Source organism: Ornithorhynchus anatinus, chromosome 5 (assembly GCF_004115215.2).
Source record: "Ornithorhynchus anatinus isolate Pmale09 chromosome 5, mOrnAna1.pri.v4, whole genome shotgun sequence".
In the NCBI taxonomy this organism is placed as follows: Eukaryota; Metazoa; Chordata; class Mammalia; order Monotremata; family Ornithorhynchidae; genus Ornithorhynchus; species Ornithorhynchus anatinus.
The window spans coordinates 56,855,513-56,882,601 of NC_041732.1; the positions used below are offsets into that span (position 1 = coordinate 56,855,513).

Consider the following 27,089-nt stretch of genomic DNA (forward strand, 5'->3'; position numbering starts at 1 on the left):
CTACCAAGTAACACCTAGGCTCGCCCGGGTGGAGGAATCTGAGCAATTAAAATGCCTCACGGTAATCACCTGGAAGTAAGTTCCCACTAGCCTTCCCTTCCACAGAGCCCAGACTTGAACTCCCTTCCCCCGCTCCCACCAGCTCCCGAATTCCTCCTCTGTGCTGGGTGCTCACCGGGGGCCTGGGAGGCAATTATTAGCCCCAGCCCGGCCGAGCCTAGGTGTTACTCCCATTTTTCTTCCCCTGGCTAATCAATTCCTCTCTTCAGCCGTGAAGACCCTCCCCCCTTCCACCCCGCCCCAGGACAACGGTCAGGCCACGGACACAGGGGCGGAAACACAGACAATGCAGCGGAGCCAGGTGGGGACGGGGCACAGAAGCCAGCGCGGACACGGAGTGGACACGGAGTGGACACAGAGTGGACACGGAGCACACGGACACGGCAGGGTGGGGTTTGGCTTTTTTGTGTTTCGTTATTTTGTAAAGAACAGAGGTGATCCCTGACAGAGGAAACAAACGGACATGGGGGGGATGGGGGAGGGGTGGGGGGCTTCACACAGACATTACCATGGAAACCACAGGAGGCCATGACCGGCAGAGCCCCAGGGGGTGAGGACCGTGGATAAAGTTTCCACGGGAGGGTGAGGGGTGGGGAGGGGAGAAAGAGCAGGGCCGTCCCGCAGGAGCCCCTTCCCCTTCTTGCCCACTCAAACACCGACTCCCCCTCCCCCCCCCCATACCTAGCACTGGGCGGGGGGGGAGGAGGGGGTCCCAGATTCTCCCCCACCCCTTCTCCTCGATCCTTGCTAGCACCTTCATCTCACGACCGCCAAGCACCAGAGAAAGAAAATTGCTGTATTTGCTCATCACCAGCCACGCCTTTGGTCCCCACGTGGAAAGGAGAGGAGGGGGCGGGGGCGGGGCGAAGTCAGTGCTCCGGCCGTTTTGGATGGGGAATGGTTTTTTTCTCATCCAAAAGTCTGGCGGGGGGCGAGGACGGGGAGGGTCTTTTCCCCTGGGAAATTAGGGTAACCGCCCCCTGCCCTGCCCGTCCACTTTCCAGATGGAGAAACTGAGGCCAGGAGTGAGAAAGTGCTTGTCCCGGGGCCACGCTGGGCGGCGGCGCCTGGGGCCGCCGGGTCTCGAGCTGAACCCTAAGGTCCTGCCCCCCCCCGCCCTGGAGGCGTCCCTCTGCCCCCGAATCCCCCAACCCACCCCAACTTCCCCCCAACACACCTTTCTTCCCCGTCCCCGGGCCCGCTGTGGGCAGACGGGACAGATAAACTTCTCAACGATTCCCGAGGGCGCCTGCCCCTCCCTGAACCGTCCCCGCCGCCCCCCCACACACCTCGTCTCGACCCCGACCCCGACCCCCATCCCCTCCTTCAGTTTTAAAAGTGGAAAGCCCCCTCAGCACCTGTGACTGCAGCCCCAGCGAGAGGCGAGAGGGTGGAGCCGATCAGCCCGGCGGCCGAAGAGCGGGGACCAGGGAGTGCCGGGCGGGGATGGCCCGTCGGGGTCCTGCAGGGGGGTCGGGCTGGGGGAGCCTGTCCCCCTCCCCCCCGCCCCCACCGGTCTGCAGCTCAAAGAGTCCGAAGACGAGTCCCAGGCCGGGCCCCCGGGCCCGGCCGGCCTGGGGGACGGTAGGCAAAGATCCCGTGTACATATGTACAGAGTCCGGAGACCGGGGCCTGGAGTCTGGGGTCCAGGGTCCGGGGACGGCCCGGTCCGGCCCGGTCCAACAGTGCAGGCCCCTCCCGGCGGCCAGTTCCGGGGGCGGTGGGCAGGCCGAGTCGGGGTGCGGAGGGCTCAGAGGTGTCGTGGGCTGGGGTGCCCGTTATGATAGAGCTTCTGTTTGATGTGCACCATGTTTCCCGCGGTGGTCGCCGCCGCCGCCTCCTCCTCGTACTGCTGGCGCTTCCCGAACTCCTTCAGCTGGCAGAACTTGGGCAGCCACGACCAGGAGGGGTCTGACGGACCGAGGGCCCGAGGGCAGGGGCACACAGGGAGGGAGATAGGGAGGGAGGAAAATGGGGGGCGGGGGGGGGGCGGGGTCAGTGGAGGTCCTGTCCCTTGGCCAGGAACCGAGGGGCACAGAGACACGTAGACGTACGTTCACATACACACACGCTCCACCTCTCTCCCTTGGCCAGGAACCGAGGGACGTATACACATAACACACACACATAACACACACACAACACACACCCTCCCCCCTTTTTGGCCAGGAACGAAGGGACACACATACACACACACACACACACGTGCTTAGAATGGGCTGGATTCTTTTTTTTCCCCTCATATCCATCTCTCCTGGACTCTCAGCCCAGCCCCAGGTGCATCTCGCTGGACAGCGCGGGTGCTTGATAAATGGGGAGGGGAGGAGGAGAGGACGGCACGGACGGCACACAAGGCTCACGGCCATGCGGGACCACAACACACACACCGGCCACGAAAGTCAGCTGTAGGCCGAAGGAAGCACCGCCCCCTGCCCAACAGCTCAACACCCAATGACTGACAAACCTACAGCCTCACGTTCCCAGTCTCACGGTCTCCACGCCACACGCAACAGCAGCGGACCATTGCGGGACTAGGGTTTAGGGGGAAGATCTGGGTTCAGGTCCTGACACGGACACCGTGACATCGGCCAGCTGACTTGAGGTCTCTGTGCTTTGGTTTTCCCACCTGTAAAAGGGGGGTGGGTATCCCGCTCTGCCTCCCCTGTAGGGATGTTGTGAGGATGAAATGAGGTGGCGGATGGGTGAGGTGTTTTGGGCAGTCCGGCAAATTCACGCATTCCCTGGGCCCTGCGTCACATACAGACATAGGCCTACATGACCAGTGTCAGACACGGCCACACGACCCGCCCAGACGCTCTTCCCGTGTCACACACTGACGCGGGCCTCCGTGACCGGTGTCACACAGACGCGTCACCCCCACTCTTCCCCTGTCACACACTGACGCCGGCCACCGTGACCAGTGTCACACAGTCACATGGCCCAAGTCACCCCCAGACACTCTCCTACCCATCCCAAGTCACACGCAGACACAGTCCTTCATGGGCAGTGTCACCCCGGCCAATCCCACGTATCCCAGTCATGCCCGGACCTTGAACTGACCCCGGTCTCTCCCCAACCCTGCCGGGACTCGGGGTCCCAGGGTGCCGGGGGGGAGAGGACACCCCCACCCTCCCCCGGTGAAGGAGCCGAGGAACCTCACGGGTCCCTGAGGGCAGACGACTCCCCACCTCCCCAGCATCCCGCTCTGCACGGCTGGGTGGCGGGACCCCCGCGGGAGGCTGCGCAGTTGGCTCCGGTCCCCCCCGCAGCTCAGAGGCCCGAGAGGGGCCGGGGCCGGGGAGGTGAGGGGACTGTCGGGGGCTGGAGGAGCGGGTGGTCCCCGGACTCACCGTAGCGGCGGCTGGCCCTCCAGGCGCGCACGGCGCAGTGCAGCAGACCGTCCACCCAAACCAGGAACCAGCTGATGCAGAAGCCCAGCAGCAGCCCCAGCATGAGGTCTATCTCCTGCTTGGTCACATTGTCCGTGACAAAGTAGTTCTCCGACGCGTCCACCACGGACTGGTCGCCGTCGTACGGGATCACGTAGTGGATGTGGTGCCTGGGGGAGGGGCCAATGGGCCAGGGCCAGGGAGGGGGCAGAGAGGGGACCCGCCAACCCTACCTGGGGGCCTGCGGGGCTCGGGACAGGGAAGGGCTCAGGCAGACGGGAATGTGGACCACCCCCGCCATGGGAATGTGGACCCCCCCACCGCAATCCCCATTCTCCAGGCACTACCCAATCCTCCCCGACTCCAGCGGAGGACCAACCATCTGCCCCAGGGTAATTAAACCCGAGAAGCATCCGGATACCAGCAGCGGGTCAGAGTCAGCCTCAGGGAGTGAGGACAATTGTACATTCCAAGCTCTTAGTACAGTGCTCTGCACATAGTAAGCGCTCAATAAATACTACTGAATGAACTATGGCCGGCATGTTCCCACATACACTCCCCCCCCCCCCCCCCCCCACATACACAGAGTCACTTAGGGGCAGGGGCAGTACTGATGCTGAGCCCTGCTGGCCTGGGCCAGGACCTCGCCCAACATCTCCCACCCCGAGAGAAGCAGGTTCCAAGCTAAACTGACGCCTGTGAGGCAGGGAGGGAATCGGTGTGCCTGGGGAAAGGGTCAGGAGGGGAGGGGGGAGGCAGCTAGCTGGCTGTGAGCATCCCCTTCCCCAGCTCCCCTTCCCCAGGGTCACTAGCGACTCCTGTCAGGATCCCACCCCTTGAGCCCCCCCCCGGGTGCCCCACTTAGCTTCCCGGAGATCGTAGGGAGTGGAAGAGGATCCCGGGGTCCTGGAGGGTGGGTCCCACCAATGTCTGTCCTCTGCATTGGTCTCAGGCATAATAATACAATGATTCTATTGGTTAAACTCTCTAGGCCAAGCCCCACGCCGAGGGTTGGGGTAACTACAGTACAAGCAGATGGCACGGAGTCTCCGTCCCACATGGGTCTCCCAGTCTAACGGAGAGGGAGAACAGAATTTGATCTCCGTTGGACAGATGAGGAAACAGAGGCACAAAGAAGCGGAGTGACTTGACTGAGGTCACCCAGCAGGCAAGTGGCAGAGCTGGGATTAGGAGCCAAGTCTCTGGATTCCCAGGCCCAGGCTCCTTCCACTGGGCCAGGCTGCTTTCGGTCCCTTTCCAAGACTCCTCCAGCTTCAGCTCCTGGTCGGAGGCCGGAGGGGGCCTGGGGGCCCCTGGGCCCTGACGCTGTTCAGCTCTGCAGCCCCCAGACCCAGGATATCCCGGCAGCGCGGGAAGGGGAGGCTGAGGCTGAGCCATATCTTGGGCTCACTGCCTGACTTCCTGTAGCCGGCTGTCTTTTTTAAACCATTACCCTATTGCCAGATTTCCTTTAGTCTGCCGCCCGACTTTCTTCTGTTGCATAAGAGCCCCCATGCCTCCTGCCTGGGGCAAAAACAGTCCTGGGACCTTCCCCGGAAAAGCTCCAGAGGGGCCTAAGGGGCCTGGACAGGGCAGAGGTGAAGAGGATGGGGGTGGGGTGGGGGTGGGGAGAAGAGCCGGGGCCAGGGGCCATCAACTGGGGAGGGGTCCTGCAGAGCAGGGGTTCCCGGCATCTTCCCACAAGCAGCCAGTCCCCGTGCCCCCTCCACCCCTGGAGGTGGCAGCCAAAGTATTTCTCCCCCATCCGGCCCCTTGGAACTAGTTAACAATCATCAGTGATGGTCTGGGCCAGGCAGGGCCCACCACGAGGATGGGAAGATTTCCCCCCTGCTCCAATCCTGTTACCACACTTTCCTGTGACCTGACAGGAGGGAAAACCGAGGCAGGGAACGGCGCCAGTGGCTCGTGCTGAGCCTGGGTTGGCCTGGAGAGTGGACCTCTGCCCCTCCCCCCCCCCGCCCCCACCTCAAATCCCCACTTCTGTCCAGTGATGGGGGAAGAACCAAGTCCTTCTCCCGATCTGCAGAAGAACGGCCCCTGACAGATGCTCAGCCAGTCACGCGTGACCTCAAAGTAGTCATTTGGGTGCGGGGCCTGGGGAAGTGTTGGGTCGATTGGTGTGAGGGACGGGGGGAGGGGATGGCTGGAAAGGGGCCCACCACCACATCCTACCTCGATGCCCGATAAGCAGTCAATAAATATCACTGATCGAGTGACCGACTGCTAAGTTTACCAGGCCAGAAAATGAAAGGACTCTATTTTCCAGCCAGCCCTCCCCGCCGGTGGTAGGGCTCATAGGAAGCCTGATTGAATCCGCCAGCACTCAAGACCTCTCGCCAGCCTTACACCTGGCCCTACTCCATCCCCATGGGGGGGTCTCTGCCGCTCTCCCCCCCCCCCCCCGACACACACACAGCCCCTCCTCTCTCTCTCTCCTACTGCCCGGGCCACCTTGAGTGGGACCTGATGGTCAGCCGGGGGCAGGGGGGAGGGATCTCCCCCAACCTGACAGGCAGAGTCTGCCAAGTGGGGGTGGGTCGGATGCCCGTCCGGCCCCTGACCCCCGACCCCCAGCTCCTCGGGAGACGAACCCTGCATTCGGCACCTCCCTCCCCCCTGACAGATGGAGTGTCCGAAGGCCCCGGCCAGCAGCCTCCCACCCCCCGCAGCAGCCCCCGGCCCCTGCGAGCCCTTCCCGCGCGGGGGCAGAAGGTGGCGGAGGCCCGGACCCCACCGGACCCCACCGGACCCCACCGGACCCCACGGGACCCTTTGACTAAGCAGCGTGGGCACAAATGTCCCATAGAGGGGCAGGGGGGAAGGGAAAGGGGGTGTCAACCCTCGCCGCCCCCCCCAGGCCCAGCTCCACCCCGCTCTCCCCGGCCACCCCCTTCCCCATTTTCAAGAAAAGGTCTCCTCCTGCCGCAGGAGGGGGGGACCTCAGCCTTGACCTCCGACCCCCGCCCTCCGACCCCTCCCCGCCGGCCGGAGCCCGGGGGGGGGAGGGGGTGGTCTCTGTGTGTGTCCGTGTCCCCCGACCCTCTATGCTCCCCGGCCAGGCCTGACCCCGGCTCCTCCCTCCCCGCCCTGGGGGGCCCCGGGGGGCGGAGGGGAGAGGAGAGGAGGGGATGACCATCCCGTCCCGTCCCGTCCCGTCCCGTCCCGTCCCGTCCCGTCCCGTCCCGTCCCGTCCGGGCCCTTACCTTACCTTCCACAGTTGCAGTGGCAGACGCGGTCCTCGCCCCTCAAGTGCGGCAAGATGTAGTTGTGAAACCTGTCCAGCAGCGCGTTCATGTCCATCAAGCAGGCGATGGCCTGGAAGAGCCCATACCCCAGGCCGACCCTCAGCTCCGCTCGCCGCCCCGAGCCCACCGCCCACCGCCCGGGGCCCAGCGCTCAGCGGCTGGGGCGGCGGACCCCCGGCGGGAGGGAGGGAGGGAGGGAGGAAGGGAGGGAGGACCCCCGGAGGGAGGGAGGGAGGGAGGAAGGGAGGGAGGACCCCCGGAGGGAGGGAGGGAGGGAGGGAGGGAGGGAGGACCCCCGGAGGGAGGGAGGGAGGGAGGGACGACCCCCGGAGGGAGGACCAGGGCCGCCCGCCGCCCGACACCCCGGAGAAGCCGCACCGGAGAGAGGAGCCGGAGCCGCCCTGCCGGGGGCCTCCCCCTCACATACTACCGACACGCTCACACGCGCACACAGACGCTCACACCCAGGCACACACACCCCGCAGGCGCACACCGAGGGGAGACGGTCCCGGGGGGGGGGGCGGCCCGCCTCACACCCATCGAATGGCAGCGACGCTCACACAGACACGGACCCCGACACACGGACGCGACACGAACCCAGCCTCCCTCCCAGGGACGCGCACACACACACACACACCACACACTCACCCACGGAGTGGCCTCCCGGGGGCAGGCACACACAGACACACACACACACACACACACAGACACGCAAGGACACACGGATCCAGGCAAGGGCACAAGGCCCGGCGGAGTCGAGGATGCCCGGGCCCGATCCCTCTCTGTCATCCACGCAGACCCAGAGTCAGACAGAGAAGCACCGATGAGGAGGGGGAGCGTCGCCCCGCGTCCGTCCGTCCGTCCGTCCGTCCGTCCGTCCGTCCTTCCGTGGCCGGTCGGTGGCCGTGCCCCTCACCATGACCACGGACGCCCCCAGGATGAGGAAGATCATGGTGTTGGCGCTCATGGGCATCGGCCGGGGCCTCCCGGGGCGGCCCGGCCCCCTCCTCCCGACCCCCGACCCCCGACCCCCGACCCCCGACCCCCGGGCCGGCCGGCTGCGTCCGCAGAGGTCAGCCCCGCCGGTCGGTCGGTCGGTCGGTCCCGCTCGGCCTCCCGGGCCGCGCCGCAGTCCCCCCCGCCGCCGCCGCCGCCGCCGCCGCCGCCGCCGAGGACCGGGGAGCGGAGGGGGGGAGGGGCCGGGGCCGGGGGGAGGGGGGGCGGCGGGGCCGCGCCGCGCGCGCTCCGCAGGGTCTCGCACCCCCCCGGCCCGAGCTCGACGCGCGCTCTCCCGCCGCCGCCGCGCGCGCGCGCTCCCCTCCCCTCCGCGCCCCGCCCCCCCCCTCCGGCCCCGCCCCCCCCCCGACAGACACCCTCCGCTTCCCCTCCTCACCTGCACCCCCCGCCCCCCATCCCCGTCACCCCGACCCCCCGCGCCCCCCGGTCCTTCCGATCCCGAGCTCCGCCACTGGCCTGGCCCGTGACCTTGGGTAAGTCGCTTCGCCTCTCGGGGCCTCGGTGACCTCGTCTGGAAAACGGGGACGCCGGGGGGGGACGGGGGCCCGCCTTCCCCCCCATCGCCCTCTCCCTACCCCACTGCCGAAAACAGGGCTTGACCCGTAGTAAGCGCTTAACGGATGCCCGCGTGATCGTTTTCGACATGACCATATAACAATAAAGACGCATTCCCCGCCCACGGTGTGCTCCCTCCATTGCTCCCTCCATTCCTCCCTCCTGCCCCGGGACCGAGTAGGGGTGGCGGTGGGGACGGGGTGGAGAGGGAGGGGAGAGCGCCGGGCCCGCCCTCACAGAGGTGATGGGGGCGGGGGTGGTTCTCCCTCAGACGCCGGGAGGACTGGGGGAGGGGCCGCACCGGCCTCATTGAGGAAAAGTGCAGGTGCGGGGGGAGGGGTCCCATCCCCATCTTGGGCAGGCCCAGGGAGAGGTGGGCGTGGGCCACCTACCTGGGTCGATGCACCCGGTAACCCAGGCCCAGGCCAGCCCCCCATCGAAACCCCACTCCGGCCTGGAACCCTCACACTCACCCCCTCCCACATCCCCACCCCCTGAAACCCTCTCCCTTCTCTGGGCGGCCCCCCAGGTGGGGCACCGGGGAACAGATGGGACGACAGAGGAGCCCACGGGCTGCGATTCCCATCGGAAAAGGTCCAGGAATCCCATCTTTTCCCTCCCCCCGCCCCCACTCTAGTTCCCTGGGGACCACCACCACTCATGGCCTCAGTGGGGTGGGGGCAGGCAGGGTGCGGCGCCGAGGGGCGACGGAGCTCCCGCTCCAGCCTCAGCACCCCTCAGGGTACAGCCCGGTACCACCTGTAGTGGGAGCATCTTGCAAGGGCCAGGGTCTGGACGCCTGATTGTGGGCGGCTGAGCGGATAGCCGCTCACCTCTCCGGCGTCACCCAATATTGCAGCTCCCCCCCGGCCCCTGCCCCCTGCCTGGGGATGCCTGTGCGCTTGCGTGTGGCACCGATGTACGTGCCAGGCGGGTGTGCAGACGGGGGTTCCGGAGAGACTCCAGAGGCCGGGCCGAGGGCACCTGTCCCGAGTTCACCCCTGCCGGGCAGGGGCCCGACTGGTGATTTGCTCGTGGCCAGGGCACCGTGCACCCGGGCCCGGCAGCCGCAACTCAGAGGGGGTGGGAGCAGGGCCGTGGGGAGAGGGATGCTTCGCCTGGTCACAGGCCGTATCCCAGTAGGCTTGCCTCCGACCGCCCAAACTAGGCCTCCTCGCTAGTGGTTCCTCACCCAGGCTTCCAGGATGGGTATGTGTGCATGGCTGCATTTAGAACACAAGGGGGGGGGGGGGGGAATTTAACTGGACTTTAATCCCCAGCCCCTTGGGTCAGAAACCCCACTCGGGTTGGGTGGGACCTTTCCCATCAGTTCCCAGCCAAAATCTTGTGGCTCCCCTGGGTCAGGAACCTGGGGGAAGACCAGGAACCTGGTTGCCCCTGCCTGCTGGGAGACAGGAGAATCGTCTAGGTGACCCTTCAGTAGCCTTCTTGGCCAGAGGTCACCAGCACATTGCCCCCTCAGTCCTCTCCCCCCTCCAGACTACCTCCTCAGCCACAACCCAGGGATCCTGGAGCAAAGTCCTGGACTCTGCTCCTCCTCTTGCCACATCAGACACAGAGAGGACGGGGAATCAATTGATTTTTCTTTTTTATTGGACACCTCAATTTTATCCCTAATAATATACAGACCCCCCCAGTCGCGGCTCCCTCCACAAACTCTGAAGAGTCCAACCGGTCGCTAGGGTTACAGGAAAAAACGAACAAACGAATAAACCCCCGCACAACTAAAAAGACTTATAAGCTGGAAAAAAAAAATACAATAGAAACCACTTTAATCATTCCGGGTGGGGAGGGGGGAAAAAAAAAGAGAGATCCTCCTATAGTTAAACCCCACTTGCAACTAGGAGAAGTGGGGCAACCAAAATCTTGATTTTTGTCTTAAATATATGACCTTTTCATCTCATTCTCCTATGTACAGTTCTGTGGGATGAGGCTGCCTTCCTCGGGCAGGATCCCTGAAAGGAAAAGCAGGTTCCGGGAAGGAAGAAAATATGAACAAAAGAAAGCCGTGGTGCTGGTCTTCGGGGAGAAAGGGCGGCCAGGTGCCGGAATCCTGACACACATGCTTCTTGCGGGGGCAAGGGCCCGGGCCCCGGAGCGCCCGTGGCGGGCCTCAGTAAAAGCAAACGGTGTGAAGAAAAGTCCTGCCGCTTTTCTCTTCGAATTCTTGTAGCAACTCGTCAATCTCGTTTTCCATGTCCTCGGTGTGCTGTATCTGGAGGGAGACAGATGAGCAAGTCAAGCTCTCCGGCCCTGAGAGGAGAGAGGGCCCCGAGGTCTGGTGGAGGGGAAGAGGCAGAGCTTTGCTGCACAGTGTGCACACGGTGTACGCGCGAGGTCATTCTCAAGTCCGCACGATGCACGACGTAGTCCCACCGTTGGCAAGCTGACGCCGGACGTTTTGGGCGCGGGCACCTCCCCCGGCGGGCCGGTTGGGCGAACCAAGGTGACCTGGGGTCGGCGGTGCCCGGGAACCCAGGTGTCCACACCTTTACCGGCTCTGCTCCCCCTCTCGGGGACCCCACTTACCCCAGCCAGATAGGGGGGGTCGGGGCAGGGAGGGTTGGTGGTGGGAAGCGCCATTCCCGGCTGACGGTCCCCAGGAGCTCTGGTGGCGGGAGGGTGACCACCAGCCGGGCAGCGGGAGCCGGGGACACCTAGGTCCCCGGGGCAAGCGTGAGATTCCCTTGGGGAGAGGGAGCTGGGCAGACTGGCCCCGCCCGGCCCTCGGCATCAGACTCGGGACCGTCTCCCCGCTTCTCGGGGGCAAGAGCCGCTCTGCGGGTTCCCAGGAGGGGAACGGGGCAGCAAACGCCGCCTCCAAGGCCACCAGGCGCCCGGGGGGGATCTGCCTGGCTAACGGCCCCCCCGGCAGGCCCGGAGCTGGGAGCCCCCAGCCGGATACTCACACACTGGCAGAGTTCACAGATGAGAAACGCTCCCAGCGTGGCCTCCTCGTGGTTGTCCTGGATGTCCACGTTGATCACGTGCACCGGCTGGCAGGTCTCCTGCTCTCTGGAGTTCAGATCTGAACGGGAGACAGGGGCCGGGCGGTGCGCCCGAGAGTCAGACCCTGCGGGGAGCGTGGGCTGGGTGCCTCTGGGAGGCACGTCCTCGGGGCTGGGGACTGACCATCCAACCCCCCTGAGAGGTGGGGGGCCGTAGGGCGGGGCTCGGTGAAGCTCCCCACTTCTCCAGGAGGCAGACACCGGGTGGTACCTCCCTCCCCGCCGGCCTCTCTGTTGCCAGCGTTCTCTAGGCTGAAAGCTCGTTGTGGGCAGGGAACGTGTCTACCCATTTTGTGATATGGTAATAATAATAATACTTGGCGCTTTACTAGGTGCCGAGTGCCGTACTCAGCGCTGGGGTGACTACGAGCAAATCGGATTGGACGCGGTCCCTGTCCCATGTGGGGCTCACGGTCTCAACTCCCATTTTACAGCTGAGGTAACTGAGGCACAGAGATGGGAAGTGACTTGCCCAAGGGCACGTCATAAACATGTGGCAGAGCCAAGTAGGACCCGTGACCTTCTGACACCCAGGCCTGTGCTCCAGCCACTCCGTCACATACTCTCCCAAGTGCTTGGTATAGTGCTCTGCACACAGTTAGCCCTCAATAAATTTGACTGGCTGATCCAGCTGACCACAGAAAAATAATGTGGTACTTGTGAAGCCCTTACTATATGTCAAGCACTGTCTTAAGCGCCGGGAAAGATGATAGAATAATCTCTAGGCTGTAGGCTCGTTGTGGGCAAGGAACATGTCTACCCACTCTGTTATACTGTACTTTCCGAAGCCCTCCGCACGCTGTAGGTGCTCCATAAATACCACTGATTGACCGATTAATCGGATAAGCGCCTCCTTCGAACGTATCACTGCACATCTCCAAAACCTCCAGGGACTCTCCATATACCTCTCCACTGGAACCTAACTCTTGCCCATTGGCTTCAGGCCCCTCAACCTGCTGCCTTCTCCTCCTCCTCACCATCCTCTTTCCGCTCTTCAGCCATCCAACCTTACTGCACCTTACTCTCAGCTCTCCTGACTCCGACCCATACCGCCTGCCCTTACCCCGACCTGGAGCTCGCTCCCATTTCAAATCTGCCAAGTCTTCCACCCTCCCCATCATCGAAGCCTCCTTAAAAGCCGCCTCTTCCAAGAGGTCTTTGCCGATCGATCCCCACCTCCCTAATCAGGTCATTCTGCTAGTCGCCCTTAGTTTTCAGGCAGCATTTTCAAATGTTATTTAATCACCTGTGTTTGTTTTTGATAGAGGGCACTTAGAACAGTGCCCGGCACATAAGTAAGCACTTAACAGGTACCATAATTATCCTCTGGCTGTAAGCTCATTTGGGGCAAGAAACGTGTCTACCAAATCTGTTATATTTTACTCTCCCAAGCACTTAGTACCGTGCTCTCACATAGTAAGAGCTCAATAAATACAACTGATGGATTGATTGTCCTTATTTGAAGACGACCCAGCGGACGGTGACGTTCACCTGTGAGTGCCCGTGCGGCTCCAATAGGCCGATGCAGGACTCTCAGTCCCGGGGCCCACCAGGCCCAAAAAAGGGCCATCCCTCGTTGCTCTGTCAGAGCCCAAGTCTGCAGTGCCAAAGCTCGTTTTTCTGTTTTTGTTTTTATCATTTATCTCTAGGCTCTACCTTTTGTCTCTATTGTACATTCACCACCTGTGCCTGCCCGGGTCCCTCCCTTAGACGATAACTCCTCAAGGGCAGGGACTGTGCCTTTGGTTTCTCCACCTGCTCCCAAGCGCCCAAGCAGGGCACGGAGGCCGGGCAGGCAACCGACTCATTCATTCATGCCTTCAATAGTATTTATTGAGCGCTTACTATGTGCAGAGCACTGTACTAAGCGCTTGGTGGACTCGGCGCCCCAGTGATGGAGAAATCCTCCCGTGGGAGCCGAGAGTGGGGACGCTCTGCCGCCAAGCACCCCCCCGAGCCCCTGTGCCAGCTCCTGGGGAAGGGGTGAACATTTCTAGCTGTGGCTAAGCTCTGTTGGCCCCAGCAAAGCAGAATGTTGCCCCGATCATTTTTCTACAAAACCGTTCAGGTCACCTTTCCCCACTCCTCAAGAACCTCCAGTGTTTGCCCATCCACCTCCTCATCAAACAGGAACTCCTCACCACTGGCTTTAAAGTACTTTTAAAGCACCTTGCCCCCTAATACCTCACCTCGCTACTCTCCTACTACCACCCAGCCCGCACACTTTGCTCCTCTAACGCTAATCTTCTCACTGTACCTCGATCTCATCTATCTCGCTGCCAATCTCTCGCCCACATCCTGCCTCTGGCCTGAAACACCCTCCCTTCTTATATCCAGCAGACAATTACTCTCCTTTCTTTCAAAGCCTTATTGAAGGCACATCTCCTCCACAAGGCCTCGGCACATCTCCTCCACGAGGCCTTCCCTAAGCCCTCCTTTCCTCTTCTCCCACTCCCTTCTGCATCATCCCAACTTGCTGCCTTTACTCATCCCCCGTCCCAGCCCCATAGCACTTATGTACCTGTCATTTCTTTATTTATATTGGCGTCCGTCTCCCCGTCTAGGCTTGACGTGGGCAGGGAAGGTACCTGTAATACTGTACTCTCCCAAGCGCTCAGTGCAATGCTCTGCATAAGCACTTAGTACAGTGCTCAGCACAGAGTAAGCGCTCAATAAATACGACTGAATGACCGAGTAGGCGCTCAATCAATATGACTGACTGACTTGGGCAGAGAATGCAAGACCCTGACTCTCTGCTCAAAGCAGCCAACGGGATGATCCCGTCAGGATCGTCTGGGGTCGTTCCCCTCTGCCTGGGAAGGCACAGGATCCTCCTTCCCGAAAAGAGAACCTGCCTCTTCCGTTTCCACCCACGGCTCCCGGCCCCTGCCGTCGCCTGCGGCGCCCCCCGATCTCGGTACGTACCTTCGACGACCTGGTCGTACACTCGCTCTTCACACGTGAGGATGAGATCGAACAGGTCCTTGCAGTTCTGGAACCTTTCTGGCCGGGGCTTGATTCTTTTATTTCGGTCCAGCATGTGCAGGATCCCGTTCTGTGTGTAGCTGAGCGCCTGGAGTTAAGGAACTCTGAAGGGAAAATGGGGGTTTCCGGTAGGAGGGAAGCCCTTACGTGGACGGGCTTGTTAGGCCAAGGAGGAAACCAGGGGAATGAGGGTGGTGGTCCTCCGACTCCCCCGCCTGACCCCAATTTCTCACCAACCGGCGAGTCCCTGGCACCACTGCTCAACCTTTCTGGCACTTTAATCCATCAATCGGTCGTAGTTATCGAGCGCTTAACTGCGTGCAGACCACCGTACTGAGTGCTTGGGAGAGTGCAGTATAGCAGAGTTGGAAGAAACATTCCCTACCCACAGTGAGCTGACAGTTCAGAGGGTGGGGGACACACATGAATATAGATGATTTATAATACATAAATGAAAGCTATGATCTGGTACCATATCATTCATTCGATCGTATTTATTGAGCGCTCACTGTGTGCAGAGGACTGTACTAAGCGCTTGAAATGTACAATTCGGCAACAGATAGAGACAATCCCTGCCCAACAACGGGCTCGCAACCTCATGCCTGTGAAGGCCCAGACAGGCCACGTGGGAACGGGGTCTGCTTGGTGCCAGGACTCCGGGCGCCTGGCAGTGAGAAGGGATGTTTGGACCAATATTGCACCTCAGAGAGGCAGTGCCCTTTGCCAAGCACAAGATGGCCCGGCTAGCCACACTGCAGAAGTGCCTGTGGCCAGTGCCATTCACGGCCCAGGTCGATATTCTTGTGGGCCCAGGGTTTTTGGTCCTCCTCGCCCCGAGAGAGCCTGACCTAGGGTATCCACGCCCTGGGAGGATGAGGATCTCCCTTCACAGCTCTTCCCAGCGCACCCCTCGGGTAAAATTCATGGTAAGTTGTCCCAGAGCCACCCCAAATCTCCACAACCGCTCAACCGGTAAACGGCGGACCTGGTTTCTCTAGAATTTCTGAGCAAGGCCGGAATTGGAGCCCGGGTGCTCGGGTGGCGTCCCCATCACCCGGGATCCACCCGCGGCCCAAACCCATGCCCTGCCTGGAGCGGCGGCATCCGGCCGACATCCCACAGAACCAACTTCAGGGTGAGGCCAAGTCGGACCCACTACGGGGGTGGTGGGGGTGTCCGCGCGGATTTGAAAAAGGTGTTGCCGAGCAAAGGGATGGGACGGAGAATTCAGGGGGTGGTGGCAGCGGCGGCAGCAATGGCTCCTGCCAAGATCTTGGTTGAGGCAGAGAAGTGGGGAAATGAGCTGGGGGTGCCACTGAAGTGCCCAGAGCCCCGGGAGCCAGATCAAACTCAGTCAGCTTTCTCCCTCCTGCCTTATTCAATCGTATTGAGCCCTTACTCTGTGCAGAACACCGTACTAAGCTCTTGGGAGAGGATAATACAACAATAAACAGACACATATCCTCCCCATAATGAGCTCACGGCCTCATCTCACGCAGATTTCCTACTACGATGCAGCTTATACCCTTCGCTCCTCTAATGCCAGCCTGCTCACTGAACATAGCCAATGACCCCTCGCCCACACCTTTCATCCGGCCCGGAGCTCCCTCCCCCTTCACACCACCACAGTCACCTTCAAAGTCTTATTAAAATCACATCTCTTTCAAGAGGCGTTCCCCCAACTAAGGCCTCACTTCCCCCACCCTCTCTCCCGTCTGTCATCTTGCACTTGGATTTGTACCCTCCAAACACTTGTTATTCACTCCCCCCTCAGCCCCACAGCACTCTCATACATATCCATTTTCCAGTCTAAATATACCTTCACATCTTCCCTGACTCTAGGCTATAACAATAATAAACGTATTTGTTAAGGGCTTACTACGGCATAGTAAATACCCGTTAATCGGGTTGGATACAGTCCCTGTCCCACATCGGGCTCATGGCCTTAAGCCCCATTTTCCAGATGAGGTAACTGAAGCCCAGTGAAGTGACTTGCCCAGGGTCACAGAGCAGATACGTGGCAGAGTTGGGATTAGAACCCAGGTCCTTCTGACTCCCGGGCCTGTGCTCTATCCACTAGGCCACGCTGCCTCTCCGTGTAGCTCTGCTGTAAGCTCTGTGAAGTCAGGGAATGTGTCTACCGCTTCCGCTGCGCTCTCCCCAGCACTCAGTAAGTGCTCAATAAATGTCATGGATTGAACAGACTCCATCTGGGTGCGGCTGGGTCCGTCCCAGGGCAGGGAGAGGCCGTGAAATCTGAACCACAAAGGGGGCGAGGAGTGGAAGGCAGAAGGGCCACCGTCCCTCGGCCCCTCCGAGGGTCCCAGCGCCCCCGATCCAAGACGGAAGCCTGGGCCGGAGGGACTACCGTCAGACGCAGCCCGGTCCACAGTCCTGCGTCTAGGGCGGAAAACAGTTGAACCATCCAAGACAGATGGTTGCCTCCCCCGTTTAACAGAGCTCTCCGGAATAGAGAGAGTGGGCAGTGCTAGGATGGGGCTGGAGAGAGGGGGCGGCGGGGATGTCGAGGTGCCGGGCCTCGGCCACCGTTACCGGATGAGCGCTCCGTCCCAGATGGATATGCGCTTCAGCTCCCCAGTGGCTGGACTGACTCGGTCGGTCGGTAGCGCCGACAGACGCTCCGGGCTTCCGGGCCGAGGAAAGAGTAGTAGTCCCTGCCCTGAGGGAGCTTGCGTTCTAATGAGGATATAGTAAGGGTAACCATGCTGGGGTAGATACGGTACAATCAGATCGCACACAGTTCCTGTCCCCCCACGGGGTTCGTAGTCTAATCGGAAAAGAGAAGGGGTATTGCATCCCCATTTTCCAGACGAGGAAACTGAGGTGCAGAGAGGTTAAATGACTTGCCCAAAGTCACACCCAGCAGGCAAGTGGCCGAGCCACGATCAGATCTTGAGTATCCTGACTCCCGGACTGTGTTCTTTATCCCTGGGCTACGCTGCTTCAGACTCCCAGGAGCTTGGGAAGACAGATTATCAAAACGAGATCCGGTGAGGGGCCCGAGGACGCCTAGGTTTCCTAGACCCAGCCCACAGAGGAGCCCGTCAGGCAGCAGCGACTTCAGAATGACGGTTACGGTGACGAGGCTTTCTCGTTCCCTACAGGCCGAGCGGCTGTTTGGCGGGGCGGCACGCTGGCCGCTTCCCGTGAGTCCTGGGCAGAGCCAAAGTGGGTCAGGTTTACCCTGGGAGAAACACCACCGGCGCTAACCAGATGTTGCGCCAGCAAGCCCCTTTCAGCCGAGCCACACCATCGTAACCAGGCTGGGGTGAGAGTTCAGGGGTGGCCGGGAGGAGCTGTGGAAACCTGGAGAACCAAAGCCCAGCAGTCTTGCCCAGGGGTGCCCCAGAGGCAGCGTGGACTAGTGGTTAGAGCGGGGGCTTGGGAGCCGAAGGACCTGGGTTTTAATCCCAGCTCCGCCACTAAATAATAATAATAATCACGATGGTATTCGTCGAGTGCTATGTGCCAGGCACTGTATTAAGCACTGGGATGGACACAAGCAAATCGAGTTGGATACGGTGCCTGTCCCATGTGGAGTTCACAGTCTCAATCCCCATTTTACAGATGAGGTAACTGAGGCACAGAGAAGTGAAGTAGCTTGCCCGAGGTCACACGGCAGACAAGTGGCAGAGCCAGGATTAGAGCCCACGACCACATCTCACTCTCACTCCCATGCTCCATCCACGACGCCCTGCTTGTGTTTGCTGTGTGACCTTAGGCAAGTCACTTGGCTTCTCTGTGCCTCAGTTTCCTCAACTGCAAAATGGGGGCTCAATACCTGTTCTCCCCTCCTCCTTAGGCCGAGAGCCCCATGTGGGACAGGAACAGTGTCTGATCTAACTTGCATTTATCCCAGAGTTTAGAACAGTGCTTGACACACAGTGAGCGTGTAAATACCATAAAAAAATCACTATAAGCACTCATTTATTCATTCATTTATTGAGCACTTACTGTATGCAGAGCACTGTACTAAGCACTTGGGAGAGTACAACAATATAACAGACACATTCCCAGCAGGCTGAGGTGAGAGCTTGGAGGCCACTGCAATGAGTTGCAGAACCAAAGCTCGACGGTTGTGCCCGGGGGTGCCCCAGTTGCGGGAAGCATTGTGGCCTACTGGATAAAGCACCGACCCGAGAGCCAGATGACCTGGGTTCTAATCCTGGTTCCGCTACTTGTCTGCTATGTGACGCTGGGCGGATCACCTGACTTCTCTGGCCTGTTTCCTCGACTGCGAAATGGGGATTCAATACTCGTTCTCCCCACCAACTTAGACTGTGAGCCCCAGGTGGGATAGGGACTACTTCTGACCTAACATCTACCCCAGAACTCAGAACAGTGCTTGGCCCAGAATAAGCGCTTAACGGATACCATGAAAAAAATATACTTCATGGCTCAAATCCGTCCAAATGCCCTCAGCGGCCCCATAGCTGCCTGTATCTGGGATTGTAAACCCAGGGCCCTTTGGGCACGAGAAGAGAGTCAGGGATGAAGTCACGGGAAAACAAACCCCTCAGTGTCTGCTTCCCTCAGCAAACCCGAGGAGAGAGGTGCCAACGGGGAGAGGCAAAGAGTGTCTCCTGCGTTGGTCCTCGGTCCCTGGGCCTTGTCAGGGGCGTGATGAGCGGCACGGGGCAGACTGTGGGCAGCAGGGGGTGTCGAAGCCACCGGCCACAGAGACTCCCCAGCTGCTGAGGCCAAACCCATCTCAAACCCCCCGGGGGAGGTTGGCTGGCTCGTCGTTCAGGAATGTGGCCTTTTCTCCACCCTCCGGCTAGGGACCGCCCAGTTCGGTCCCCTGAGAAAATGGAGCGGCATCCTCCTGGGTTCACTTCTGTCCTCCTTGAAATGGCCCACGAGGGGGGCTTCCCCGAGGAAGAATCCATGTTCTGACCCTCAGGCACTGATCTCTCAGAGAGGCATTAGGGGACTCTTGGGACATTCGCTAGGCCAGTGCAGAAGACGTGCTCTCTCCCCACAGGGCTCCTCCTCCCCACTCCCAGCCCCCAGCCCCCGCCCTGGACAGCCGCACAGCTCAGTAAAAGACCCAAGGCCCGGCCCTGGGAACTTTCTCAGGTGGGTTTCCAAACCCTCAGGGCCACTCTGAGGGCAGCAGATAGGTCGCCCGGTCCCGGACCACAAGAAGACCTAACAGGCTACTGATTTGCCTCATCGCCCAGGGCAGCCCCATGCTGGAGGAGAAACCCCAAAACACAAGTTCCCGGAGACCCTACAGAAGCCCGCTGGCCCAGCCCGGGGAAAGCGGCCCACTCTCCAATGGGTGGTCGGTCGTAAAGCGCCAGCCACCTCAAAGGGCTTAACGTGGGAGCCCATCGTGGGTTCTCCTTTCCCCTGGGGCCCTTGGCCGCAACAGTGAGGACAGTGGCTGCGACGGCCACTGAGGAGGAGGGCTTTTTTTTAAAACAGTGGTGGCAGCTCTCCTTGGTCCCAAAGGGCCATTTTTGGTTCAGCCGGGTGGTCGGGGTTGGTCTAGCTTGACCTCCCAGCCCCGGGCTGGAAGGGGGGGAGAGGGGTGGCCGGCAGTGGAGCCGATAAAGGGTCAGTCACCCTCTTCAACACCCTCAGTCTTTCCCTTGCTCTCCCCATCCCTCACCTCCTGCTTAAGGTGACCCAATTTCCGGTCACCGAGCCCGGGCCAGATGGGCCCACCTTCCCCCTCCTCCAGTCCTGGCTGGTTACGCAGGCGAGCGTGGCTCTGTGCAAAACCCATTAGGGTGTTCTCCTCCTGGTCCCCGGGACCCAGAGCCACGAAGGCCTCGATCCCCTGTTGCGCCCTCTCCCCAGCTCTCCTTGCGGGCCTCCAGTAACTCGGTCAAGGTTGGCATAACCACTTCCTCCTAGAACTTGCCTGGGATATACACCTCGTCTTAAAAATCAGGAAATCACGCACCAAGGGGTAATGTCCAACACAGGGGAAGTGCAGGGTGCTTTCTACAGTCTGGGCCCAGGGTATTCTGACCACCAGAGTGCTGGCAGCTGGAGTACGCTCCCCGCTAGATTGTAAGCTCCTTGAGGGCGGGGACCGCATTGCCCAAATATACCATACTCCCCCAAATGCAGTGCTCTTCACATAGTAGGCGCTCAATCAATCCTGTTGATTGAAAGGTGCCCCTGAGAGGTCTTGAGTCTCCCTCGGCCCCCGCTTATGAAGAGAGCCAGGGCTCAAACTGGAGCGATCTCTGACCAGGACCTGGGTCAGATGCAGCGAGCAGAGGCCTCACTTTACTCTCCTGCCACAACGGGCCGGACAGATTGGGAAAACCAGCCAGGGTCATCTAATAATAATAATCACGATAATATTAATGATTATGGTATTCGTTAAGCGCTGCTTATGTGCCAGCCACTGTACTGAGCACTGGGGGTGGATATATGCAAATCAGGTTGGACACAGTCCCTGTCCCATGTGGGACTCCCAGTCTCAATCCCCATTTTACAGATGAGGTAACTGAGGCATGGAGAAGTGAAGTGACTTGCCCAGCAGACAAGTGGCAGAGCCGGGATTAGAGCCCACGACCACTGACTGCCAGGCCCGTGCTTTATCCTAGCTGTGACACGCGCCTTTGGTCACAACAGCCCGGGGAAAAAGAGGCCACAGAAGAATTAAGGAGCAGGAAATCTTCCACCTGGCTGCCAGCACGTTCTTCTGGGTTGAGGCTGAGAGAGGAATCCGTGGTTACGGTCTGATCCACATGGGGAAAAAAAAAAACAACATACCATTTGCATGAGGGTGCTTAAAAAATCCCTCTGCTTGGCAAAAGAAAGCAACTTAATGCAGCGAGATGCGTCCAAAATCTATTTTAAGGATAACGAATGCATCAGCAGCAGGAGTTTGAAATTTAGAGTGGCAGAAAGCTGCCCCCCGCCACCTGCCAGTCTGAAGCGGCAAGCGGGATCTGCCCCCACCAGCCTGAAGCCGGAAGGTCTTAGAGAGCTGACCTGACGAGGCCTGGCCGATTCCGAAAGGGCTGCAGGCCAAAGCCGTGGGAGCTCACAGCCATTCCTGAGAGCTTTTCACCCACAGCCGGCGAGGGGGTGTGCAGAGGGCCCAGGATCCCGCCGTCCCAGAGCCACTGCAGGCTGGAAAGAAGAACAGCAGGTTGGGGAAGTAGCCGCTGGACACAACCACCAGCCGGGACCACAGAGACAGTTTAAAAACGGGGCAGCTGCGGCCCGGCCAGGCGGCCGGGAAAAGGCTACTCCCGTGGAAGAGAAGGGAAGGGCCGTCTCCCTGCTCCCAGAACTGCGGCGGGAAAGAACATGAGCAGGAGACCAGGGCTTCTCAGACCTGCTGGGGGCTGCCCAGGGAGCACCCGCAGAGAGGCCTAGCCAGGAAGCAGCCAGATCCCGGGAAGGTTCAGGGCCCAGGTGCCTGAACCCAGTGGGGCAGAGACAGCATGGCGCCCGCATCATCAATGGTTATTTAGTCAGTGCTGACTGCGTGCAGAGCACTGTATTTCTAAGCCCTTGGGAGCGTACGAGTCGGCAGACACGATCCATGCCCACAGCAAGCTTCAAGTCTAGAAGGCGTATGCGTTCATATAATTTACAATACATAATTGTAATGTCACAGACTGAAAGGAAGGAGGCCCAGGCCCAAACCAGCACCAGCACCGAAAGGACAGAACCTCTTGCTGTGTTGATAGGAAAGAGAAGGTCCCAGCCTGGGGCAGGGACCGTGCTTTGGGACCCTACTAGATGCCCCCTGGGCCCTGCCCCGTCCCACCCAGCCCTTGCCCATGCCTGGATCACGTGTGCCTACGGGCCAGGAGAGAGGGTCTCTGCCCCCGTCCCATGTGATGGAATCCCTCCTCTGACCACCGAGATCAGGCTAACAATATGGATGTGGCTTGTCCTTGGTGAAGGCAGGGGCAAAAGTGGGGACAGAGCTTCAGGAGGGCTGGGGAGGGACAGATGTCAAAGAGCTGACAGACGGGCTGGAAAGCCACCATCTTGGGTCTTTTGGGGCCCCGCTGGAAAAGTCTCCCGACACTGTCAGAGTCCTGCGATGAGTGAGCCTGGGCGTCCAGCTCAAGTAGCCATGGGGACGATGGCCCTCCTCGTGCCCCCCTTTCATGAGTGAGGACTACCAAAAGAACTGCAAAAGTGGAACAGGAAGGGCAAGGTCATGGTAAGACGGGGACGGGTGAGTCGGGGGCTAGGGAAGTGGGGAGAAATGAAGGCAGGTGACAAGAAATCTGCCAGGCCATGGTGGTAGCCCAACCCTGATCTCCACCTTCCCTCCAAGGCCTCGGCCGTTATTGGTCAGCGAATGCTGACCTGGCCAGAAGCCAGGCCACCTATTACTGTCCATCCCGGGGAGCTGATGGCGGCGACAGCCGCTTACCTACTGGTTAGGGAACTAAGCCAACCCTCCCTCCCTCCCTGCAGCTGCTAGGAGAGAAGGATGGGATCCACTAGCGAAAACCTCCGACCCTCATGTCCAGCCACAGCCGATTTTAGCCAATGAGCTGGCCTGCACCGGTTTTACATGGGGATTTACGTTATAAAGCACTGGGGCGGGTCTACAGGTGACCTTAGAGTCCTACTCTCACTAGCAATGTGTGGCCCTTGCCACTGCCCCCTCTAGCCCAGGGGCCAGGGCCTGCTGAGCACAGGGTGGCCGTGACCACTAATGGAGAAGAAGTCCAGCCTGCTGCGGTTGGCCATGCTCGAGGTTTGAGGCACCCAGTAGCCCTGAGGCTGCCCAGACTTCCTTCCCCTCCCCCCGGCCCCTTCCCATAGATCTGGAGAGGCCCTGGGCCTGAAACTTACCCCTTTCTCCATCCCCTGGATACAACTGCCAACCAGGAACGAGGACCAATGGAAAAGCACCGGGTCAGAATCTCATCCCCCGAACCTCACCAGGAACTCACAAGCGCGTCGCTGTAGGACGTCCAGATGGGGGGTGCTGAGAGGGCACACGGTCAGCATCGCCTGAGGCTTCAGGCCTGGACAAAACGGCGACTCCTGTCCCGACCCCAGACAAGAGTCCCAGCATGCTCCCACCATGTGGTTCGGATCGAGCAAGTGTCGCTCCAGCCACTGGAATGCGATGGGAACCCCTGGACGTGGGTAGACGTCCGAGTGGGGCCCGGGAGCCCCTCCCGGAGAGGCGTGCTGTCCCAGGCTCAATCTTGAGTATGTGATAGCCCCAGGGGACACTCCCTAAAGGGGACTCCCACCCTTAAGGAAAGACCCCCAACGAGACGTTCCTACCTGGGGCTTGGGGTTGGCTCAGGGGAAATATGGGAGACTGCTGGGCCTGCCCTGAGTTTTCCAACAGCTCGTGCCCTGCAGGGCCTCTAACAAGTCCTGGCATGGCTGGTTGGGAAAAGGTAAGAGGAAGTGGATGCATTAAAAGGCCAGCAGGTGTCAAAGAACTAACAGGTGAGGAAGGTCCAGATTTGGGTCCTTTCAGGCTCCTCCTGCCACCCAGGGTCCGCCCAGCTTCACATGCAGCTCTGATTCCACAGCAGGGCGGAGAGCTTCCCGGGGGACCACTGGGCGCACACTGCCAGCTGCAAAACAATGGCAAGATTCCCGCACTGAGCCCGCATCAGTCCGGAGTGGACAATGTGGTCATCTCTGTAACTACTCAAGGAGATGGTCCATGCGTTTCGGCATCACCACAAGGATCTCTCAAGCGAAAGATTCCTGCATATGATAACCAAAGGCAGAGGAGTCAGTACAGTTTCCATCATCACAAGAGCAACTTCCTTGGAGAAAGCACTTGTTCCCGCAAATTATATTATCGAGCGCTTAGAACAGTGCTCTGCACACAGTAAACACTCAATAAATACAACTGATTGATTATCCTCTAAAAGAGGAATCTGCTCCGCAGGCAGGATTCTTTGATGGATTGGGAATGAATTGGAGGAGTTTGGGTAACATCTGGGAATCTGGATTTCTTTAGCTACTAAATGCACAAGCCACTGCTGCAAAGGGATACATCTACCAGATGATGTTGGGCTGGGGCACTCCACCATGAGGGATGAACAGGGCGCTTTAGTCAAGCAGTTTCGTCGTGAGCCACGATCACAGCGCGTGGTCCCTTCGGTCATGGTAACCTAGTGGGACAGTCCTGTTACACAACTGGTTCTCTGGTAGCCCGCCAAGACCTCCCGAATCAGAAGGCCCGGAGTCAGCAGGGGTGAGCACTGTGGACGCCTCAGACCGGTCATCTGACCAACCCCGAGCCAGCCCTGCAGACCCACAGTCCCCGGGCCAGGGCACAGAGACCTCACCGAAGGGGCATCCAGCCTGCTTCGCTCCACTTCCTGCACTCTGGGCAAGCAGGAGCCTGGAATGTCTGTTATATTGTTATAGCATACTCTCCCAAGCACTAAGTACAGTGACCTGCCCACAGTAAGCGCTCAATAAGTATGACTGACTGGATGCCCGCTACAGTGGCAGCGCTGGCCCGCAGATCAATCCTCCAGTCTTTCCACAGCTGAGAGTCGGGCTGGGGAGACAAGGGGAGGGACGGAGAGGGTGAGCCGAGGAGCAGCCGCGTGAACGGCCATTGGAGAGTCCGAGCACTAAAGGTCCTGGGGGAGGAAGGCTGGGGCTCCTGCCTGTGGATTATAAGATTCTGCCCCCCACCCCACCCCCCGGCCTCCTCCGGGGCCCAAGCAGGCTTGGGCTGTGAGTCCCCAAAGCAACCCTCCCCCGCCGGCATCTGCAGCAACAAGTTGAGGCTGGTCGGGGGTGGGCCAAGGGGGCAGTGGGGAGGCGGGTTGGAGCTGGGTTCCCAGCAGCCTAAGAGGTCCCCCGTAAGAAAGGAAGACCCTGGCTGCTGGGTCAATGCCTGCCTGAGGGCCCCGCTGGGGCCCAGGCCGCATTCTTCCGAGGCAAACCCGTCGGGGGGCTGGAGGGAGCCAAGAATCCCCCCAGCGCACGGGTCCACCTCCCTGCGTGCCCACATAACCACCTCTCCCCATCCCCAGCTCCCTGGGTGGCCCAGGCGGGCTTGAGTTCTGGGACCTCAAATGGTCTGACCTGGCTCCGGAACTGTTGGGGTGTGAACAGCTCCTACCCTGCTCCCCGGGACCGACGCCAAATTCCACTGCCCCTCCCCACGCTGGTGTGACCACTGCAGTGGGTCAAAGTCCCCGGTGAACGACGGGGCTACAGACAGAGCAAAGGCAGAATGACTAAGGAACCGCCCAGCTCCGAATCCCAGCCCCATCTTCAGGCAGTACAACCCTCCAGACTGTAAGCCCAGTGTGGGTGGAGAACAGGTCCACCTATTGCTATATTGTACACTCCCAAGAGCTTAGTACAGTACTCTGCATACGTAAAGTGCTCGATAAATACCGTTCATCGACTGATAACAACCCCAAACTGACCCTCGCAGATAGGCTTCAGTTGCAAACCCCAAGAGGGAATGAGCAAGGCATTTTAGTCAGGCAGCTCCATCGTGAGCCACGATCACGGCACGTGGTCCCTTTGGTCACGGTAACCGAGTGGGACAGTCCTGTTACCCGTCTGGTCCACTTCTCCCCACGTATTCTCTCCCAGGCCTTGGTACAGTGCTCTGCACACAGTCAACACTTCTACTGCTTATTACTACTCGGGTGGTTCTGATCGGAGGCCGAACATAAAGCCCGGACTCCAGCTCATCACCTTCCGTTTGGCAGGTGGAGAAAATGAGACCCCCAAGAGGTTGACGACTTATCCGAGGCCTGCCCGGGAGGCACACGTGGGGACGGGTGGGAAAGCCGGCTCCCCTCCTCTAGGCCCGGCGCCCTCCCCCTACGCTCCTGCCCGCTGCCCGGCCGGAGGGACGGGCAACGCCACCATGCAGGGTGATCCGTGGGGTGGTAGAGGAAAGGAACTCCAGGTGGCACTCACCTCCCGGGCGTCTGAGGGATCTGAGGGCGGGTGTCCCGTCGAGGGGCGGGGGCCGCCGGCCCGGTCCCGGCCCCCCGGCTCAGACGATCGCGGATGGGAATTCCTCAGCTCCCCGACCCAGGGCGGAGCCCGAACGTGGCGGCAGCAGCCTCGGGTATCGCGGGAGGCATCCCCATCCACCGACCCCGGGCCCGGGGGCTGCTGTAGCTGCAGTCGGGATGGGCTCCCTTGCCGCTTTTGGCCATCTCCTTCGCACCCGATGACTCTGCTGCCCCCTATACTGGCCCATTGGAGGAGTCCGGGTTGGACCCGGAGTCTCTGCCCCTAGATTTTCCCTCACCCCTGGATTCCCCCAACCCAGACCTCCCGACCCCCTGCCGGACCTTGAGTTCCAGCCCCCGGGTTTGCCTGATAGAGTCCCGGACCACCCGAGGTCTCTAGAAGCACTGGGCTAGGTAGCCCCATGGCAGGACCATTCACAGCAGCTGCTGGTGGAATCCCTGGCTAAGCCAGCAGGAGCTGCTGGTTTCGAGGTGAGAGAGGGCCCCCTCCCCGCCCCCGACGTGGGGCACACAGATGGAGGGGAACGGGGTTCCCGAGCCCTAGCTCTCTGAGGACTAGGCCCCCTGGGCTCCTTTTCAGATTCACTTGAATGTGGGCGAATTGAACTGCTTAAAAGTGGCCAGAGGAGTTAGTCCCATTTCACTGTCCCCTCCGTTCCCCTCCTGGAGGCCCTGCCCCCCGCCCCTTCCCCTGGCAGATAGTCCCGCTGCGGCTGCTACCATGCACCTCTCGTTTCTCACGTGATCGTAGCCGGACGCCGGCGGCTCTTTACACCCGGCTGCGGGGTGTGCCCTGGACGGTCTCGGGCGGGACGAAGGGGCCACCAC

At 60.5% G+C, this 27,089-nt stretch overlaps 2 protein-coding genes across 4 annotated transcripts in view; both read right to left on the reverse strand.

Annotated features, from left to right (window-relative positions):
• Window positions 1-1,211: 1,211 nt before the first annotated feature.
• On the reverse strand, window positions 1,212-7,739 carry TMEM240 (transmembrane protein 240). Of its 2 annotated transcripts, XR_003759947.2 has the most exons (5): window positions 7,632-7,739; window positions 6,679-6,785; window positions 3,411-3,619; window positions 2,525-2,686; window positions 1,886-1,971 (listed from the first exon to the last, which is right to left on the reverse strand). XR_003759947.2 is itself a non-coding variant. In XM_029066736.2 (4 exons), exons 1-4 carry the CDS (start codon window positions 7,686-7,688, stop codon window positions 1,811-1,813), a joined length of 534 nt encoding a protein of 177 aa, XP_028922569.1. In that variant the 5' UTR covers window positions 7,689-7,739; the 3' UTR covers window positions 1,212-1,810. The 2 variants fall into 2 exon arrangements, 1 of the variants encoding a protein (XP_028922569.1); XM_029066736.2 differs by lacking the exon at window positions 2,525-2,686 and having other exon boundaries at window positions 1,212-1,971.
• A 2,139-nt stretch (window positions 7,740-9,878) lies between these two features.
• The window catches only part of SSU72 (SSU72 homolog, RNA polymerase II CTD phosphatase), a 43,719-nt gene continuing 26,508 nt past the window's right edge, over window positions 9,879-27,089 (reverse strand). For both annotated transcript variants that reach the window (XM_029065624.2, XM_029065625.1), the window contains exons 3-5: window positions 14,242-14,381; window positions 11,218-11,336; window positions 9,879-10,523 (exon numbers count right to left, since the gene is read on the reverse strand). In XM_029065624.2, the coding sequence (XP_028921457.1) occupies window positions 10,422-10,523; window positions 11,218-11,336; window positions 14,242-14,381 (361 nt within the window). In that variant the 3' untranslated portion in view covers window positions 9,879-10,421. The remainder of the gene's footprint in view (window positions 10,524-11,217; window positions 11,337-14,241; window positions 14,382-27,089) is intronic.

Excerpts from the sequence above, each read along its gene's own strand:
- TMEM240 (XM_029066736.2), bottom strand. The coding sequence starts at position 7,688 with ATGCCCATGAGCGCCAACACCATGATCTTCCTCATCCTGGGGGCGTCC. Across the intron at positions 6,786-7,631 it reads TGGGGGCGTCCGTGGTCATG|GCCATCGCCTGCTTGATGGA; the intron begins GTGAGGGGCACG and ends GGGCTCTTCCAG. Across the intron at positions 3,620-6,678 it reads TGCCACTGCAACTGTGGAAG|GCACCACATCCACTACGTGA; the intron begins GTAAGGTAAGGG and ends CCCCTCCCCCAG.